Below are 21117 nucleotides of genomic sequence, written 5' to 3'. Positions count from 1 at the left end.
CCCCGGCATTTATGTTATTAACCTCAACAACTCCCTCCAGTAGCAAGTTCCACATTCAAACCACTCACTGGATAAAGTTTCTCCTGAGTTCTTTATTGAATTTATTAGTGACTTTCTTATATTTATGAACCCAAGTTTTGAACAGCCCCCACAAGTGGAAACATCTAACCTATCAATTGACTTCATAATTTTAAATTTCTCTATTGAGCTGCCTAAGGTTGTCACCCTAAGGCAAATTGCTTGATTCCTGCTATCCCATCGGGGAGACATTTGGTAGAAGCTTAATTAAAGCTGTCCCTCTCTCCATAGGCTACTGCACCGCCAGAGGAAAGGCACGATATTACACAACTCTACAACAAAATGACACTTCCTGAGCTTCAAGCAACGTTTGATCTCAATGTGAGTGATTTTATTTTAGTGATTGCTTTCTGTAGGCACACACTGTACATCAGACATTAGGTGTGATATCTTGGCTAATACCGAGGAGAGATGTAATGATTCTCTTACTGTCCATTTCCAGAAATGTCAATAGTGTTCACATTCATTCCTTTGCCTCTTTGTACATCCATCTCCCACCTGTATACTTTACCTGGTAGCTCTCTATATAGATTTAATTCATTGTCTTCTTTAGTCCACTATTCCCCCTTCCACCTCGTGTTGAGTGTTGATCATTATTTATGCCTTTGGGTGTTTTGTACTTCCCTGTTATCTTTGCCTTATCTGACTGTCAAAGAGCAAGAATATATTGGCTATTGCTAAAAATATTGAGCAGTCTAACTCCAACTTATGTTCTTAGCTTTGTTGCCTTCTATACAACTTCTGGCAGATCTGCTTATTGGTACCTGAACCCAGTTTGTATCATTTTAATATCCAGCCTTCTCTGAGGTTTTGTTAAACATACAGATAAGGGTTAGTCTCTTAAATTCATTGATCTCATGTTTGTGTCTCCAGGGATTTAATTGGACAGAGTTTCTTCAAGAGATCATGTCTAGTGTTAACATTGACATCTATCCAGAAGAAGAAATTGTGGTCTATGGCGCTGGATATCTTCAGAAACTGAAGTATATCCTCCCCAAATACTCCAAGAGGTAAAGTCATTTGATTCTAAACAGTTTTATAATGGTATGTGCTACTTGCTCAGTTTCATTTTAGGAATTGGGGATTCCATCCTAGTGGACAAACCCAACATTCCATTGCAATGAAAGCACTCGCCTTTCCCCTTAACGGACATCACCAAAGTAGCTTTAGAGGGAAGGAGATTCAAAATGGTGGGTGCCCATTGTGCCGCAAATAAAACAGTGTTTTAACTAAGCGCATGTTATTTTCAGACTGAGCTGTTAGGGTATGTTGATCAGAAGCTACTGCCCCTGGACTACAAAGAAATCCCACTAGTGAAATCATCAGGTTTTTGACCATATAGAGTTGGACAGTCGAATTTCTCAGTTCGTGATGGTGGTGCTTGAGCTGGGATCACACTTGGTAGTGCTGATGATATCCACCAGTGCTGACTCCATCAGAGTTCACAGGGTCAGCATGAGGGAACCTCAGTCGCATGGGACAGGCTGGCAGGAGAGCAACTTTGGATGTATCTTCGGCAACCTCCCATGGAAGTGACAGTGGAAAACTGGCCAGTCTCTCCCCTACCTCACATGAGATTTCAAAGCCAGTGTCACAATCATGTTGCCCTCCATTTTTATTGTATACGTCAGGGCACATTATGCCCTACACTAAAAATAAAGGCTTTCTGGTGTGGCTGGTGTAACTGCCTAAGAAATGTTACAAAGTGGGGACCATGTGGATTGTCTTAGTATTTTCGGGACGTCGCCCATCCAGAAAAGTTTGGAAATCCTGACGCTTTTATTTATCTGTCAAGTTTACAAATCACACACTCAGCCTTTAAACAATATATACATATATCATATGTACATAATCAGAAGGGTTCAAAATTCATAATGGTATTTAAATTTATATGAGGTATGTTTGGACTCATCATATGACACATTACTTCAGTGATTGGTATTCAAATGGAACTTAGAAAATTTCAGCAAAACATTTTCAGCACAAAAAGCCCTCCGGTCTTTCATTCATCTTTAACCTGACCCTTGTGACTTCTCACTATATCCTCCAACGCCCTCAGAATTCACGGACAAGTATTCCTCTGTCTGCTGTATGTTAGCAGCACTGTAAATGCAGTGGGAAGATCTCCTTTGTTATTTAAGCCAGTTAATAAATGCAGTCAGAGATGATCTTCGCACAACATTTATAAAGTTATTAACATAAAGGAAATTTCAGGCACCCCTCCCTCCAACCTAATTGTGGCTCAAACCTATTTATACCATTTGCTAAGTATTTGATATGACGATAGCCTTTTGGGTTGCTATCCCACTGCAATTGCATTATTATACTAGTATGAAGTTCTGTTATCCATTATTTTAATTGTTTATATACAAACAAACAAACAAATTGACAGATGGGAAAAGACCTGCTGGTCCATCAAACCCACCCCCACATCATGATGGCTGCAGCATCATGTGTTAAACTTCACCCCTCCCTCCGTTAGCCATGTAATCTCCTGGGAGAGGGAAAAGTAGTTGGAAAAAATCCCAGGACTAATAAGAGGGAATTACTTTGGGGAAAATTCCTCTCTGATCCCTACAGGCAATCGAAAACAATCCAGGAGATCACATAAACTAAGTGTCATCTGTAAAGACATTTCTGCATGATTCGGTACTTGCTCAATCAAGAACTGTGGGATGTGCTGCAGATACAGTGTGTAGAGAAGGTTTGCATGGTGGCTCCAAACCAGTTCCATGCTGACAAAAATAATTTTGATCCCCATGGGTGCATGGAGCCATTTTGGATGATTTAAGTGAATTGTCATCTTTGATAAAATAGTGGATAAAGGAACTTCTTGTAAACGTGCTATCATGTTTGTCACTAACATCACACAGGGCATAATCAACCCTTTTGTCTAGTCCTAATTCTAACCCTAACCCTAGTCTAGCCTGAAAACCATGCTGACCCCCAATCTTTAAATTAAGCCATCCTGGTTTTTGAACAATTTCACTATGAACTTTTTTTTTTCTGGAGCAGTATTAACAAACTCCTTTTACATGTTTGGATAAACTATTTTTTCCAAGAATCAACTTCCTTAGCCTTTCCTCATTAAGGTATATGTCGAGAAAAAGGTAAATAAGGTGCCATTTTAACAGCCAGTTTCTTTGCCTTGTCGATATTGGACTTCTACAACTGGACCTCATGCCTTTAACTCTCTCATGTTTTTAGCACTCTTCAGAACTACCTGGCTTGGCGGCTGGTTATTGATCGTGTTAGAAACTTAAACAGACGTTTTAAAGATGCCCGGGCCAACTACCGAAAGGTACACATTTCAAAAATGTTATTAGATTTTGCTCATGGAGTTAGTATTTGTCAGTACAGTACGCACTGCTGCTTTTCTTAGCTTTCTTCATTCCTACATGTCCTGATCATGATTGCAAAAGATGGGGATGATATTCATATCATCTTGTATGGGCAGGATTTTGCCCCCCATCGGGGGCGAAGTTGAATGGCAGGCGTGGGGCGCGGCGCCATTTTACGTGGACGGGCCAATTAAGGCCTGCCCAGCGCGCTATGCGCTCCCTGTGCGGGCAGGGAGGGGGGATTCCCTAAACCTGAGAGTGCGCTCTTTCGCACATGCGCATGAAAGAGTGACTCATCTCCCTGAGGCTAAGTGCTGCCTCAGGAAGATCGGCTGTTCTGTGACAAAAATTAAAAATAGGAAAAAGAATTCCTGACATGTCCCCTCATGTGACACTCACATGAGTTGGGACATGTCCATAATTTTTACAAAAACTTTATTAAAAGTTTTTAAACCCTACATGAAACCTCATCCCGCCCGTGGATGAGGTTTCGTGCTTTTTCTAATTCCCGCTGGGGCTCCTGGCCTGCCCGCCAACCTTAAGGTTGGACAGGCAAGTCCATTAATTAGTTTAATGACTCTGTCAATGACCTCAATTGGCCACTGACAGGTCAACGGGCGCGCAGCTGTACCGGAAAATTTAAATGAGGCCGGTGACGTCAGGAGTTCCGCCCAATGTCACCGCGCGTCACTTTACTCGTCAGCGAGCGGGCCCCATCCCCCACTTGCTGACAGGAAAATCCTGCCCTATATGAATTTAAAATTTTGTAGTTTATATATTATTTAGAACTTGAATGAAAGTAGTGGCTTTAAAATGTGCTAATATTTCTACTCTCTCCCAAGCTCAGGTCCCAGCCCTCCTAGGTACCACTAATTACTCCACTAACCCTTCCTGGACCACAGAACCTGTCCCGCACTCACTCTGAGGCTGAATGTGCTCTCATGTTAGACTTTGAGTTTGAGGGGTGACTGATGCCTAGAAGGCGAGCCTATGTTGGAAGTATTTTATCTGTCCCAGAGAAGGATGAGAAGAAGAGATATGGAGGAAAAAAAAGCGAGATTTAGACACAAAAGAAGAGAAGCATACAGAGATGATTTTTTTTGATTGTTTCACAGGATCTGGGTGGCTCTGGCTGGGCCATCATTTATTGCCCATCCCTAATTGCCCTTGAGAAGGTGGTGGTGAGCCACCTTCTTGCGCCGCTGCAGTCCACGTGATGTAGGTACATCCACAGCACTGTTAGAGAGGGAGTTCCAGGATTTTGACCCAGCAACAGTGAAGGAACAGTGATTTTTTTTCCAACTCAGGGTCAGGATGGTGTGGGGCTTGGAGGGAACTAAGTGGTAGAGGTTGCAGGTTTGGAAGGTGCTGACAAAGCAGCCTTGGTGAGTTGCTGCAGTGCATCTTGTAGATAATACACAATGCTGTCACAGTGCATCGGTAGTTGAGGGAGTGAATGTTTAAGGTGGTGGATGGGATGCCAGTCAAGCAGTCAGGCTGCTTTGTCCTGGATAGTGTCAAGCTTCTTTAGTGTTGTTGGAGCTGCACTCATCCAGGCAAGTGGAGAGTATTCCATCACATTCCTGACTTGTGCCTTGTGGATGGAGGACAGGATATAGGGGGTCAGGATCTGAGCTATTCTCCGCAGAATTCCTAGCCTCTGACCTGCTCTTGTAGCCACAGAGTTTTTATGGCTAGGGAAGCTCAGTTTCTGATAAATGGTAACTCCCAGGGTGTTGATAGTGAGCTATTCAATGATAGTAATGCCATTGAATGTTAAGGGGAGATGGTTGGATTCTCTCTTTTTGGAGATGGTCATTGCCTGGCACTTGTGTGACACGAATGTTACTTGCCACTTATCAGCCCAAGCCTAAATGTTGTTCAGGTCTTGCTGCATATGGGCATGGACTGCTTCAGTATCTGAGGAGTCGCGAGTGGTGTTGAGCATTGTGCAATCATTGAACATCAAATGAAGGAAGGTCATTGGTGAAGCAGCTGAAGATGGTTGGGCCTAGGACACTACCCTGAGGATCTCCTGCAGTGATGTCCTGGGACTGAGATGATTGGCCTCCAACAACCACAACCATCTTCCTTTGTGCTAGGTATGACTCCAACCAGTGGAGAGTTTTCCCCCTGATTCCCATTGACTGCAGTTTTGCTAGGGCTCCTTGATGCACACTCTGTCAAATGCTGCCTTGATGTCAAGATCAGTCAGTCTAAGCTTACCTCTGGAATTCAGCTCCATGTTTGAACCAAGGCTGTAATGAAATCAGGAGTTGAGTGGCCCTGGCAGAACCCAAACTGAGCGTCAGTGGGCAGGTTATTGCTGAGTAAGTGCTGCATGATAGCACTGTCGATGACCCCTCCTTTGCTGATGATCGAGAGTAAACTGATGGGGTGGTAATTGGCCGGCTTGGATTTGTCTTGATTTTTGTGGACAGAACATACCTGGTCAAGTTTCCCCATGGTTGGGTAGAATCCAGTGTTGTAGCTGTACTGGAACAGCTTGGCTAGGGCACGGCTATTTTTAGAGCACAAGTCTTCAGTACTATTGCTGGAATATTGTCACGACCCATAGCCTTTGCAGCATCCAGTGCCTTCAGCTGTTCCTTGATATTGTGTAGAGTGAATTGAATTGGCTGAAAACTAGCATCTGTGTTGCTGAGGACCTTGGGAGGGGAATGAGATGGATCATCCACCCAGCACTTCTAGCTGAAGATGATTGGCAATGCTTCAGCCTTGTCATTTGCACTGATGTGCTGGGCTCCACCATCATCGGGATATTTGTGGAGCCGCCTCCTTCAGTTAGTTGTTTAATTACCAACCACCATTCATGACTGGATGTGGCAGGACTGCAGAGCTTAGATATGATCCGTTTGTTGTGCGATCACTTAGCTCTGACCATTGCATGCTGCTTACGTTGTTTGGCAAGCAAGCAGTCCTGTGTTGTAGCTTTACCAATCTAACTCCTCATTTTTAGGTATGCCTGGTGCTGTTCCTGGTATGCCTCCTGCACTCTTTATTGAACCAGGGCTGATCCCCCGGCTTGATAGTAATTGCAGAGTGGGGAATGTCGGACCATGAAGTTACAGGTTCTGGTTGTATGCAGTTCTGCTGGTGCTGATGGCCCACAGCGCCTCATGGATGCCCAATCTTAAGTTACTAGATCTGTTTGAAATCTATCCCATTTAACACAGTGGTAGTGCCACACAACACGACAGAGGGTATCCTCAATGTGAAGACAGGACTTCTTCTTCTCCTCCACAAGGACTATGCGATGGTCACTCCTACCAATATTGCCGTGGACAGATGCATCTAGATTGGTGAGGATGAGGTCGAGTAGGTTTTTCCCTCTTGTTGGCTCCCTCGCCAGCTTCTGCAGACCCAATCTAGCAGCTATGTCCTTTAGGACTCAGCCAGCTTGGTCTGTAGTGGTGCTACCGAGCCACACTAGATGATGGACACCCAGCCAGAGTACATTTTGTGCCCTTGCTACTCTCAGTGCATCTTCCAAGTGCTATTCAACATGGAGGAGTACTGATTCATCAGCTGAGGGGAGATGGTAGATGGTAACCAGCAGGAGGTTTCCTGATGCCATGAGACTTCATGGGGTAAGGAGTCAATGTTGAGAACTACCCCATCCTGACTGTATACCACTGTGCCACCACCTCTGATGGGTCTGTTCTAACAGTGGAACAGGGCATACCCAGGGATAATGATGGTGGTGCCTGGGACATTGCCTGTAAGGTATGATTCCAAGCTGTTGCTTGATAAGTCTGTGGGACATCTCTCCCAATTTTGGCACAAGCCCACAGATGGAAGGCTTCGCAGGGGTGACAGGGCTGAGGTTGCCATTGTTGTTTCCAGTGCCCAGGTTGATGCATGTGGTCCATCCAGTTTCATTCCTTTTATTAGAATTCCTAGCCCTTTCTGAAGGTATTTAAGAGTCAACCACATTGCTGTGAGTCTGAAGTCCCACGTAGGCCTCAGGTAAGGACAACAGATTTCATGAAACATGTGGGTTTTAACAACAATCGATGTTAGTTTCATGGTCACAAGAACTGAGACTTGTTTTCAATTCTGGATTTATTAAGTGAATTTAAATTCCACAGCTGCCATGGTGGGATTTGAACCTCTGTTCCCAGAGCATTAGCCTTGACATCTGGATTATTAGTCCAGTGACATTACCACTATGTCACTACTTCCTCCTATAATAATAAAAGTAATTTAAACAACAGAGACGTACCACTCCCTTACAAATGTGGTCATCTGGTATAGTTTAGCTGTTAATAATTAGGGCATTCCCCCTGAGTCAAATATTGTATGTTTTAATCTTGTAGAATATTCAGCTTTTAAATGTAACGTGTGAGGCATACAGATGGGACAAATGCAGACTGAGACACACTTATGGGCTTTATCCCTCTGGTAACGAGTTAATGGAGTCATTTAAAATGTCATAGAAACACTGATGTCCACAGTATAGAAGGAGGTCATTTGGTCCAACATGCCTGTACTTGATTGTTACTAGAACAATTCAGAATTTATCCCACTGCCCCCAACGTCTGCCCATAGTCTTGTCCTTTCCTGTTCAAATATTAGCCAATTTTCTCATGAAGGATGCAATCATCTCCACTTCAACCAGAATGGCAAAGCTTTCCACACTCGAAACAATCAGCTGCATCTAAAAAAAATCTTAACGGATTTATTGACCTGTTTAGAACAGTACACAAGGAAATGTTAACAAATTCATTGACCAATATGCTACTAGAGAAACTTAAACCATGTAGAAAGAAAATGTGTGCAAGCGATAGAAAGTGTGTCAGACCTAGAGCATTCTGTAATAATAAAAGCAATTTAAACAACAGAGACGTACCCACTCCCTTTACAAATCTGGCCATCTGGTATAGTTCAGCTGTTAATAATAATTAGGGCATTTCCTCTGAGTCAAATATTGTATGAGTTTTAATGTTGTAGAATGATCAACTTTTAAATGTAATATATTAACATGTGTTTTCACTCAGCACCAACATCCCCTCCCCTCCCCATACCCAATAAATTCTGCAAAAGTGCAATATGTAAAGGAATACTTCCTCATCTGGATTTGCTCGTCTTTCATGGCACTTGATTTATCTGCTTGTTGAGCAGCTTCCCTCTGTCTGACTAGCAATTTATTTATGTTGTCCATCTCTACTCCCCTCCTGACCTGGTATGTTTCAATTGGCTGTTCTTCCATACACACTTTGGACAAGATTTTCCCTTCGTCCGGCGGGCGGGCCTGGGAGCAGCCACGAAACGGACCACCGCCCGCGATTGGGCCCCAACCGCGATTTCACGCCGGCTGGTCAATTAGCGGTCAGCCAGCGTGAAAGGCGCGCTGACAACCTCAGCTCTGCCGGGGTGGGGGCGGGAGGAGCGCGAGCGCTAAAGTCTGCACATGCATGGGGGAGCGTGCACTGAAAGCTTCCTGAAGGCACAGAGCTGCCCCAGGGAGCTGAAGAATTTTACAATCAAAGATAAAGATTTTAAAAGTAAGGGAAACATGTCCCCCCACATGTGACTCAGTCACATGAAGAGGGACATGTTATAAATGATGTTGAAAATTTTTTTAAAAAATTACCGCTGGAAACTTCATCCCACCCGTGGATGAGGTTTCATAAAAAATCCAAAGGCCGCTTGGCTGATTCACCCACTCGCCAACTGTAAGGTTGGACAGGCAGTGAAAAATAGCGTTCAGTTATTATTACATGTTATTATTACCTTAATAGCCTCTTAATTATAGGCGGGCGCACTTCCGACTCCTGCACGCAACCGCCGACCGAAATATCACGCGAGTGTACGATGATGTCGGGAACGCTTGCCCAACATGATCGCGCATCATTTTATGCCCGATCAGATCAGGCGCACGCCTGCCCACGGAACTTAAAATCCTGACCTTTGTGATCTTTGCACTCATTTGGATGCTGGGATGTGGGGGCGGTTTTATAATGAAACACACTGTGCCATGCATGGGGGAAGCCCCAAAATGAATGAGTTTCAATTTTTTTTTTTTGAAAAATATACTTTATTCATAAAATATCTTGAAGAACATTCCAAAACATTTCAAAATCACCATCACAAAAGTACAATCAGATTCAACTTTTACACATGGACCACGAGGTGCTTCAATACAATCAATGAATATTACAATCATTTCAATATGGTCATTACAGACAATCAGACAATGGTATTGGAGTTATCAACATACATCATGTTGCACTCTGAGGTGCTTCAATACAATTATAATACAATTAGTATTCAATGCATGCATTCATTTTGAGCTGTACAGCCCAAGGGGCTCTAAACAATTCCCAGCCCCTTGGCGCACTATGGCAGAAAGGTCTTAGACAGCGACCTTTCCCCATTGCGCCTTTGCGGCGGCTGCCCCAAGCTTTAGTGCGTCCGTCAGCACGTAGTCCTGAACCTTGAAATGTGCCAGTCTGCAACACTCGGTCGGGGACAACTCTTTGCACTGGACGACCAACAAGTTTCGGGCAGACCAAAGAGCGTCTTTCACCGAGTTGATGATCCTCCAGCTGCAGTTGATGTTTGTCTCGGTGTGTGTCCCTGGGAACAGCCCGTAGAGCACAGAGTCCTGTGTCACCAAACTGCTCAGGATGAACCTCGACAGAAACCACTGCATCTCTCTCCAGACGTTCTTTGCAAAGGCACAATCCACAAGGAGGTGAACAACGGTCTCGTCCCCACCACAGCCACCTCGAGGGCAATGTGCAGAGGGGGTGAGACTACTGGCGTGTTGGAAGGATCTGATGGGGTGGGCCTTTCTCACCACCAGCCAAGCTACATCTTGGTGCTTGTTGGAAAGTTCTGGCGATGAGGCATTCTGCCAAATGACTTTAACAGTCTGCTCGGGGAACCATCCCACAGGATCCACCTTCTCCTTTTCCCGCAGGGCCTCTAAGACGTTACATGCCGACCACTGCCTGATGGACTTGTGGTCAAAGGTGTTTCTCTGCATAAATTTTTCCACGAGGGACAGGTGGTACGGCACGGTCCAACTACTTGGAGCGTTCCGCGGCAGCGTGGCCAGATCCATCCTTCACAACACCGGGGACAGGTAGAACCTCAGCACGTAGTGACACTTGGTGTTTGCGTACCGAGGGTCTACGCATAGCTTGATGTAGCTGCACACAAAGGTGGCCATCAGTATGAGGGCGATGTTGGCCATGTTTTTTTCCCCCCTTATCTAGAGGCTTGTACATCGCGTCTCTGCGGACACGATCCATTTTCGACCTCCAGATAAAGCGAAAAATGGCTCGGGTGATTGCCATCGCGCAGGAGTCTGGAATGGGTGTGTGTGGGAGTGAGGGTGTGTGCTGGAGTATGTGCGCATGTGGGTGTGTGTTGGAGTGTGTGGGAGTGAGTGTTTGGGTGTGTTTGTGAGTGTGTGTTTGAGAGTGTGGGAGTGGGTGTTTGTGGATGTGGGAGTATGGGAGTGTGTGGGTGTATGGGAGTGAGTGTTTGTCTGTATGTGTAGGAGCGGGAGTGTGTGTGGGAGTGAGTGTGTCTGTCTTATTCACTCATTCTCACCATCGCACACCAACACATACTCACACCCAGTCACAGTGGGTGAAGGTGATTGAGTGCGCACCCTGAGACTGAGTGTGAATTGGACACACACACTCTGATCCTGTCACACTCTGGGCATCTTTATTAATCGCTTTTTTTTAACTTGACAATTTATTGCTTTGACATTGCTATATTTTTGCTCAGCAATTGTTTATTTTCTTAAAAACAGAACATTTTTTTGAAATTCAGTTTAATGTTGTGCCAAACCTCATCTTTCCAAAATTTGCTCATCAGCCCCTTGAATGTGAAAGAAATGGAAATGTGGCCCCTCAAGCAAAAAGGTTGGACAAGCCTGAGTTATGGTGTTGAGGTGGTACTGGGGTTAGAGATGCCAATGCGTGAGGAGTAACAGCGACCCATAATGGCAAGAAAAATACCACGGAGTTAGTGGGCTTGTGAATTGATTCATTCTGGTTCTGAATTTTGGCTGAATGATTAGCGAATACAGGGAAATGGTAACTCTCCTCATCACTCAAGATTCAGATAGATCACAGCATTTTTCAACAGCCCCCTGATCACAAGGTAGGCTGCCAGTGACAATACACTGTACCAAACAGATATAAGCTATATATATATAAAACCCACAGAAGCAAATGTCTTTTTAATATTTCCCCAGCTCTTCAAATATAATAAGCATTAAATGTACAAGATATTGTGTGGGATAGTGAGTTATACAATTTAAAAGAAAAAATTTCCAAGTAAAGTTCCTTACGTCTGTAGGGATATATACAGGTACATATGTAAATGTGTTTTAAATGCTGTAACTTATAAAGAAGCAATTTCTCTTTTTAAACTGGCAGCTGCAGCTTTGGGAATATCACACATAATATTTAGATTGCAATGTTATTTTTAGATTGAGTACTATTTGAAAAGGACTATGTGTTAAGCATGGTGAATTTTATAGTTGATATGTTATTAGTAACAGCATAGTTTATATCAGCTTCCACATCATCCTTTACACAGACCATATGTAATTTCATTTATTCAATGTCTGGAACTCTTCTGCATTCCAAATGTCTATTCCAATGTCCATTTCAACAGACTGAAACTGGATTTACAAGAATGCTTCAGGTGAAACTGTCCTGAATTCCCTTCCTTCTGCAAATGCTTTGGTCAGTTCTGATTGAGCCCTGCAACTTCCTCGGAGTTAGCTGTCACCTGCCCTTGGTTTGCGCTAGCGCCAAGGCGGCAACCGTTTCCCAAAAAAAGAATTTTGGTTTAAAATCTTTGTACCCTGCACATTCCCCATCGGACTCATTTACTGTCAGACTCCTTAATTCACTGCTTTTGACACTCACTGTTGCTGTGTGGTAGGCTCACTTGGTGGTTGAATTAAAACTAAAAATAACACTTACAAAGCATGTTGGGGATCTGATAGTAAAAATGGTGGTATAGATGAAAAAGAGCTGTATGTGTTTGCATACAGCTCAATCGTTTTTTATATATATATATATAATTCTACTCATATGAGAGAAGCAAAAGGAGAGGTTCAAACTAAATCCAAATGAATTGTCCTTAGCATAAATGATACCCAATTTTTAGAGCGTTATTTTACCTTACAACACCTTTAAATATATATTCAGATAGATTTATTAATCTATCTGTGTGCAGAATGAAAGGGGATTAAGTAAAGGAGACACAAGTATGCTCAGGGAATAAAGACTATTGTTCCGTCAATCAATATCCAATTCAATAAAGTGCCTTAGCGCATTGCTGCAAGTGTTATCTTACCACTGCATCACCGGACAATATTTTCCAAAAATGTATTCTGCAGTGCCACCAGCCCTCTTTTTCCACCAGCACCCTGGCTCTGCAGAGTTTTTGGAGGAGGTTGTTAGGGAGCGACTTACTCCCAGCAAGTCCAAACAGGTGATTAGTTTTTGATGGGAATAGGCTCATAGTGCACATTATATTGCTCGTTTTGAAAATGTTCAAGACGGTTAATGCGATATTAATCGCCCAGGTTGATATAAAACAGGCAGGAAGCAAGTTTGTGATCCAAGCCACAGCACTCGAACAGGATTTCAGCACAGACATGCCAAGGGTGTCCTACTCTGGTGGTAAGACTATTTCACGATTACTGTACACAGGCATGTTTTAACAAGTGAAGAAGCACTGATCAATTTGTGTATTTTCTTGGCTTCGGCCTTTGGGCCCTGGGGGAATCCTGGGGGTGGTGGGGGAGGAGGGGAAATGAAGCTCAGCACGGGGCCTCACTAACTGTAAATCCACTACTGCAATGTGTGGGGGAGAAACATGAGATGGGGAACACTGATAAATCAATCACTGCTCCCTCAAGTACAACTCCTATCTCCACTTTCTCAATACAGAGCAATGCAAGCTCAAGTGTACACAGCACACAAACAAAAATACCTGGAAAAACTCAGCAGGTCTGACAGCATCTGCGGAGAGGGATACAGTTGGGGTTGAGAAACTTATCAGCCATGATTGAATGGCGGAGCAGACTCGATGGGCCGAAGGGCCTAATTTCTGCTCCTATGTCTTACAGTTGACGTTTCGAGTCCGTATGACCCTTCATCAGAACTAAAAAATACATAGCACACACCTGGCCTAGTCATCAATAAAGAGATCTGACCTGGCCATGCATAACCACTATACTGCACTGCTATAAGATCACCTTCTCTGAACATACCCTCCAGGCTGAAAAGTCTAATCTTTCCTCAAGGAAAGATTACAAGGCTGATCCTTGTAGTGTATCCCTACCCTGCTTTTAAAGAATAAATGTGTTCCCATGACTGGAACCAGGTACAGTTAATCAAGTTATAATCTGATCAGAGAACTGTACAATTTGACCATTACTATTTCTGAATTGTGTTCTGATATCTTGGATATGTAGTTTGACATTCAATGTAACTTGACATTGGTTTTGTTGGTTGCTGCTCTGCACTTGTTGGACATGTTTAGTGTCAAGTCTGTTCGGACACACTAGTCTAGTTCAACTCCACCCTCAGCCATTGCAACACCACTTATAAAGCACTTTTTTTCTACTGATGTGCTTGTTTGCATTAAATTTCTTCTGCCATTGCGCTACTCACTTACATATCCTATCAGCTCATTCTGTAGTTTCAGTGATGCCTCCTTCAATTCTATTGTCCCCTCCTAGTCATCTACAATTTTTCCATTTTGTATTGAATTTCAGAATCCAAGTCACTTATGTCAATTAGAAACTGTAGGAATCCTAACTGAGTGCTGGGGCGCCCCACTTGGTAATTTCTTCCAAACCTCCTTTAATAAGTATTCTTTCTTTTCTGCTCTGCAGCAAATTTATCTTATGCATTCCTAGGGTATGACTTGATTTCCGACAGCATTTTGTTTCACCAAAAACCTTTCAGACGGACAAAGTTTGAAAATGGAGACACTGTACAGGAATTCAGGGATTTCTACAGTCAAATGACATTGTCACTTCCTTACAGAAGCACTAAAAACAGATCATTGATCAATTTGCACAATCCCTAGCTACTTTGTCATTGAAATTAGTAATAATGAGAGTTTTGTGTCCTGGAGATTGTTCCTTTGGTATCTATAATATGGGAGCAATGCTGATGAAAAGCTCTTTGCAATAGGTTTCTCGACCTCTCCTTATGTCTTCATCCTTGGGGTATTCTGGGCTATGGGCCTTTCCCCTTCATGCAGTTTCCTCAAGGCCTGGGCATAAATTATCACAAACTAGAAGGAAGAGGCAATCGGTGAGGTGGGCCCCCTCATCATCTCTGGATAATTGCCCTTAAAAAGCCTCCATTGCCCACTTAAATTGTTAATTGGACCATAAAATGCTCGGTCACATTCCTGAAGCAAAATCAAAATGCGTCCCAAGAGGATAAAACTGTTCTGTCAGAGCAGCAGCTGCAGCAATATTAGTTGCTGCTGTTTCTACCATCAGTTAGTATCATCACTGCTGGCTAACTGTTGGGAGCCAGCACTCCACACCAACCTGGGCATCAATATGTTGCTGTCTGAGTGATTAAGTGAAATTAATTTGTAGAAAATTTCAGTTTTAAGAAGTCTTTGACAAAAAAGAATTTCTGCTTTTGTCACTAAAATTTTTAAAAAGTCATTCTTGGGGTATAGGGAGCTAGGTTACAGATCAGCAATAAAGAAAGACTTGCATTTATATCGCACTTTTCATAACCATCTGACTCCTCAAAGCGCTTTACAGCCAATGAAGTACTTTTAAAGTGTAGCCACTGTCATAATGTAGGAAACGTGACAGCCAATTTGCAAACAAATTGATTGAAGGATAAATCTTGACCAGGACACCAGGGATAACTCTCCCCCCGCCCCCTCCCCATTACCACTCCTTTGAAATAACGCCCTGGGATTTTTTAATGTCCACTTGAGGGGGCATGCCGGGCCTCGGTTTAACATCCCACCTGACAATGCAGTGCTCCCTCAGTACTGCTCAAGTCCTGGAATGGGTTTAGAATCTGGAATCTTGTGTCTCAGAGATGACAGTGTTACCAACTGAACCACAGCTAACACAATCTGATTGATAATCTCATTGAATGGCCAAACGGATTTGAAGGACTAAATAGCTCACTCCTGTTCCGATATGGGCATCACTGGCAAGGCCAACGTTTGTTGCTGATCCTTATTTCCCTTTGAGAAGGTGAAGACAAGTCTTCTCCTTGAACTGCTACAGTCCATGGAGTGTAGGTACTCCAACAATTAGGCAGGGAGTTCCAGGATTTTGGCCTGGTGATGATGAAGGAACAGTGATAAATGTGCAAGTTGGGATGGTGTGTAATTTGGTGGGGTACTTAGAAGTGAAGGTGTTCCCAGGCACCTGCTGTCCTTGTCCTTTTAGGTAGTGGAGATCACAGGTTTGCAAGTGCTGTTGAAGAAGCTTTCGTGAGTTGCTTACAGTGCATCCTGTACACGATACATACTGCAGCCGTGGTGCACTAGTGTCGAAGGGACCAGATGTTAAAGGTGATGGTTGGGCAGCCAATCAAGCGAGCTGCTTTGTCCTGCACGGTGTTGAGTTTCTTGAGTGTTGTTGTAGTTGAACCCACCTAGACAAGTGAGACTATTCAATCATACACATGACTTCCCAGAAGCAAGAAACAATTCGGACCAGTACTCTTATTTCCCAGTCTTACTGGTGTTCCATTTTAAGTTATACAAGTGCAGTTCGCTCCAGTATTCTTATTTCCCAGTTTTTACTGTTTTTCCCTTCTGGGTTGTGCCTTGTAGGTGACGGAAAGGCTTTGAGAATACCCAGCTTCTCATCCGACCTAGTAGCCTTGGCAGTTGTTCCTGTTCAATAGTTATGTTTACAATGTTGCTAATGCACAGGACGCAGGTTAAAGCATCTCTGCTTATGTCCTTATCGCATAAATCCAAAGACCAAGGAATAATTTTCAGTGGAGCACAGTTTCACAGCTACATCAAGGCATTTCATAACTCTCAATCTTCGATTAACTAGAATAACTCAGTAACAGATGAAGCAGATCAGCCAGCTTCTGTTAAGATAAAAGGCAAGTTAACATTTCGGGGACAATTCTTTGTCAGAACATAACAGTAAAAGCTATTATCAGAATCATTGTTCTGATATTCATCATTATCCGATTTAGTTGCTAGGTTTTCTGCCTTTTAAGAAGTTGTTATAACTCTGAAGGTTTTTATAAGTGTATTGCTTGTGTTTGTAAGGGGCACCCTGTGGCTTCATCAGACTTTTAGACTTTATGACTTCAATCTTAGTATGAAGAAGGAAACTAGTGGGTATTGTTAAACCTGCAGCCAAATAACTCAAGCTCCATTATGTGCTGCTTATTTACATGACCACAGGGATTAGTAAGTATTATTAGAAATTTTGTGTAAAGATGTGTATTTTCTCTCCAGTAGTAGATGCAAGTTTAATGCACACACTGTTATTAATGTGTTTTAAAAATTAACAAACAGCAACTTGTGCAAGGAAGAGACGAACATTTAGTTTTGCGAGGCACCACAAAATGCTGAACAATTTGTGTTGCTTTGCCCTGCCAATGACCTGGTATGTTTTTGGTCTGGCTCGGTGAGTTTCGAGTTATTGTCACATTTACACTCTTAAAACAAACTAGACTTGCCACAGAGAATCAGGGCTGGTATTTCACAATCTAAGGACCCACTTACTGATGAGATTTATATTTCTGCAAAGACATTCAACCTTGGAGGTCCAGAAAGGGAACAATTCAAACTGTAGAATCCCATTCCTGCTGGTAACATATTGTTCTGAGAGTTTTAAAAATTTATTTAATTAGAGCTAGTGCCGTGTAAAAGGGCCGTGGCTTCCTTTCCCTTGACTCTCCTGCACTCGACTGAAGGCCTCGGGAACCTGCTGTCTGCACTGTGATTGCCACTCCACAGGAGTCCTGGCCCTATATATTTATATATTTAACATTAACCCTTTAGACAACATCTCCCCCCAAGTCTCCGACTCAATAAATGCTATTTACAATATCCTACATCTCCCCCCAAGTCTCTGCCTCCTCAACAGGATTTATGTCCTCTTGTTCAGGCCTCCCAACAGGAATGCATGACAATGCATCTGCTGTTGTTAGCTGCTTGCCTCGCACATATTTGCTCGGTTCTTTCATCCCCTATTCCAGGGAAATCTTGTCTGGTTTCCTCAAGGTTTTCTAAATCATCTCCTTCAAAGATGAGTTCTAGATCTGTGCAAGCTCTTCGACTTAACAGTGAACATTCTTGATTGTGAATCACATACGAAGTTTCTGTGATTTCTCTTCCTTTGTGCTGGAATTTAGCAGTCAAACTGACTTTCAGCTGAATGCCTCCTGAACTATGATGGTTTATGATCAATGGCTGGAGTATTTCTGGTTTTAACCACTTTTCTTCTGTGTCTGACAGAATTGAAATTCCTGCTCCATTGTCTAATTTGAAGTTTGTTTTATGTCCGTTGGCCATAATATCTGTGCTCCAATATTCCCATTTGATCCTGTAATATCTCCCAAGAATGGTACTTCTGGCTCTTCTTCTTCTTCTTCAACTTCCTAAATGTTTACAATTTCTTGAATGCTGGATGATCTTGACTGGTTCTTCCTTTAATTGTTTTGTTAAAAGCCGTTTGCTGCGGCAAATTGAGTTAAAATGGCCTATCTTCTTGCAGGAACGGCACACTGCATTTTTGGCAGGGCATTCTTCGCACCGATGTAGCCTTTCCTGCCACAGCAAGATCACTGAATAATGGCGGCTACCGCACCCTATTCTCTTTTTCTCTGTTTGGGGTTCAGTGCGCTGCAATTTTTATGTGCTATAAACTGGACAGTATCAGGCAGTTTTCTCCATAAGATTTCTTCTCCGCCTCGAATAAAAATTTTGTTTTGCTTTCTCTCTTCTGCCTGCCTCATTATTTGCACAGCTTTCGATTGGGTCAAGTCTTCCCTCAATTGCAAAAAATGCAATGGTGACTCTTCTAAGACTCCCACAACGACGGATAATTAATTTGTCTTTCAGGGCTGCATATTCACAATTTTCAGCTAATCGATATTGCTCATTAATAAAGAAATCTATGCTCTTTCCCGGTCTTTGGGTGCGCCTATTACATTTTGCTCTCTTGATAATGATGTTTTTCTGAAGAATGAAATAAGTATCAAAGGCTTTGATAATTTCTTTGTAAGTCACTGTGTCTTCATTTATGTCTTGTCTGACCATAACATCATCTGCACTACTGCCTATGGCATAGACTAAGTTACTGACCTGCTCCTTGCTAGTCTTTTCTGCTAGTCCCGGTGCTGTTCTGTGTACTTGATAAACCTATGATGACAGTTTGCCACTTCTCTGTTTGATCTGGGCCATCCATGTGGTCGAAGCACTCTGGTAAAGGTAGGATTTTTTTCCTATCTCTTCCTTTTATTGCCACCTTTTCTGGAGTTTGGTTGAAGATTTTCCTGCATTGCCCCGCAGTTGTTTCTGTTCCAGCTCCTACCAGTCGCTGGGCTCTTTACTTGTTGCTCCTTTTGTCGTGTTCAACCACTGTTGTGAAGGAATATGGTTCAAATAATATGCAGGAATGTTAGATTAACAGTTACTTTGGGTCAACTCACAGTAAGACATATTGTAACAGGATTCAAAACTGGCTTGCAAAATCAACAAGATTAACTCCCTTCATAATAATGTGAATTCACCGATAAGAAAAATGGTATTCTGTGGTTCTTGCCATTACACTAGCACATATGCATACAATGCTACCCCTGATAATTAAAACAAATCCGAAAAAAGAATGCTAGGTCTCAAGTCTTAATTTTCTTGCTGACCACTGGACCTTGAATAAGTAAAATTGACTAACATGACTGTTACATAAAGTCCAGTTTTCAGGAATAAATTCAAAATAACCTTTCTTAGAAATTGAATGGGCAGCCTCATCATAATGGGCGGTCCTTTCACCAAATATGGGATATTAACAATGGCTGGTCTTTTACTGATCAAATGAACATCTCCGACATAATCATTAATTATACAACCCCAAAATTCATTATAAATATCTCAACCCAAACGCAAATTTTCAGATTCATTAGATTCTTGTAGATTGACTTCAGATCTGTTCTGAACCTAGCAAACCTCACATACTCAAGGATTAAGGTAATACTACTTCAATATTTGATGGATATCCTTACTTTCTTTTGAAATGAAATATCTGTAACAAGTAAAGTCTAAACCTAGGATTCTCTTATAGAAATAAAAACTAGCTATCTTTTCTTTTTGGGATTTATCTAGCTTGCAATTTATACCTTTTTGTAACTCTTTTTGAGTCATATACCTTTTTGTAACTCTTTCGAGTTATCAACAGTCACAGATTGTAACTCTTTCGAGTACATTCACAGTTCTTGGTTTCCGGGGGTGGGACATGAACCCACAACCTTCTGATTCAAAGGCAAGGGTGCTATGAACTGAGCCACAGCTGACACCTCATACCTTTTTGTAACTCTTTCCAGTTATCAACAGATCGCATGTAACTCTTTCGAGTACATTCACAGTTCTTGGTTTCCGGGAGTGGGACATGAACCCACAACCCTCCGATTCAAAGGCGAGGGTGCTATGAACTGAGCCACAGCTGACACCTCTCATACCTTTTTGTAGAATCTTTTGAGTCAAAACAATAAACTAAATGAGCAAAAAAAACAAGGGAGAAATCAAGCACAGCCCCTAAGTCAGGTCAGCTGTAAAATCAAGGAAAAAAAAAACTTTTAAAGGAACCTTACAAACATCAAACTAAGATGTGATTAAAGGGGTCAACAAAACACCCCAGTCCCCGCGGTGCCCACCGGGCACAGATAGAGGCACCTTTCTGTAAGTCTCCTTGATACTCTTTCAAGTTATCAACAGTCACAGATTGCAACTCTTTTCGAGTACAATCACAGTTCTTGGTTTCCGGGAGTGGGACATGAACCCACAACCCTCTGATTCAAAGGCGAGGGTGCTATGAACTGAGCCACAGCTGACACCTCTCATACCTTTTTGTATAAGCACCACAATTGCATGCTTCCTTATTAGAATAAATTTGTGTGTGCTTAAAACTTTAATCATCTCGTTTAGACTTCTGTATCAAAGACTCACAAACCTGCAGTCCAGTTTTCTTGTGGCGGGAGAATATTTACTGTGAAGTTTCACCCGGACCCTTATAATATCCGGGAAATTACGATCTATCTAAGAAATATTCCTTCATGGGATGTGGGGATCACTGTCTGGGCCAGCATTTATTGCCTGTCCCTAGTTGCCCTTGAGAAGATGGTGGTGAGCTGCCTTCTTGAACCGCTGCAGCTGATGTGGTGTAGGTATGCCCACAGTGCTGTTAGGAAGGGAGTTCCAGGATTTTGACCCAGTGACAGTGAAGGAACAGCGATATGTTTCCAAGTCAGGATGGTGAGTGACTTGGAAGGGAACTTCCAGGTGGTGGTGTTCCCATCTATCTGCTGCCCTTGTCCTTCTAGATGGTAGTGGTCGTGGGTTTGGAAGTTGCTGTCTAAGGAGCTTGCTCAATTCCTGCAGTGCATCTTGTAGATGGTACACACTGCTGCTACTGTGGAGGGAGTGAAAGTTTGCGGATGTGATGCCA

General features: G+C 42.7%; 1 protein-coding gene across 2 annotated transcripts in view; it reads left to right on the top strand.

Moving 5' to 3' along the window:
• The window catches only part of mmel1 (membrane metallo-endopeptidase-like 1), a 104382-nt gene that overhangs the window by 54967 nt on the left and 28298 nt on the right, over positions 1–21117 (top strand). For both annotated transcript variants that reach the window (XM_078559238.1, XM_078559237.1), the window contains exons 10-12: positions 310–399; positions 952–1088; positions 3286–3379. In XM_078559238.1, the coding sequence (XP_078415364.1) occupies positions 310–399; positions 952–1088; positions 3286–3379 (321 nt within the window). The remainder of the gene's footprint in view (positions 1–309; positions 400–951; positions 1089–3285; positions 3380–21117) is intronic.

The sequence above is a fragment of the Cetorhinus maximus genome, chromosome 15 (genome assembly GCF_964194155.1).
Source record: "Cetorhinus maximus chromosome 15, sCetMax3.hap1.1, whole genome shotgun sequence".
Taxonomy (NCBI): Eukaryota; Metazoa; Chordata; class Chondrichthyes; order Lamniformes; family Cetorhinidae; genus Cetorhinus; species Cetorhinus maximus.
This window is presented reverse-complemented; position numbering and strand designations above follow the sequence as displayed.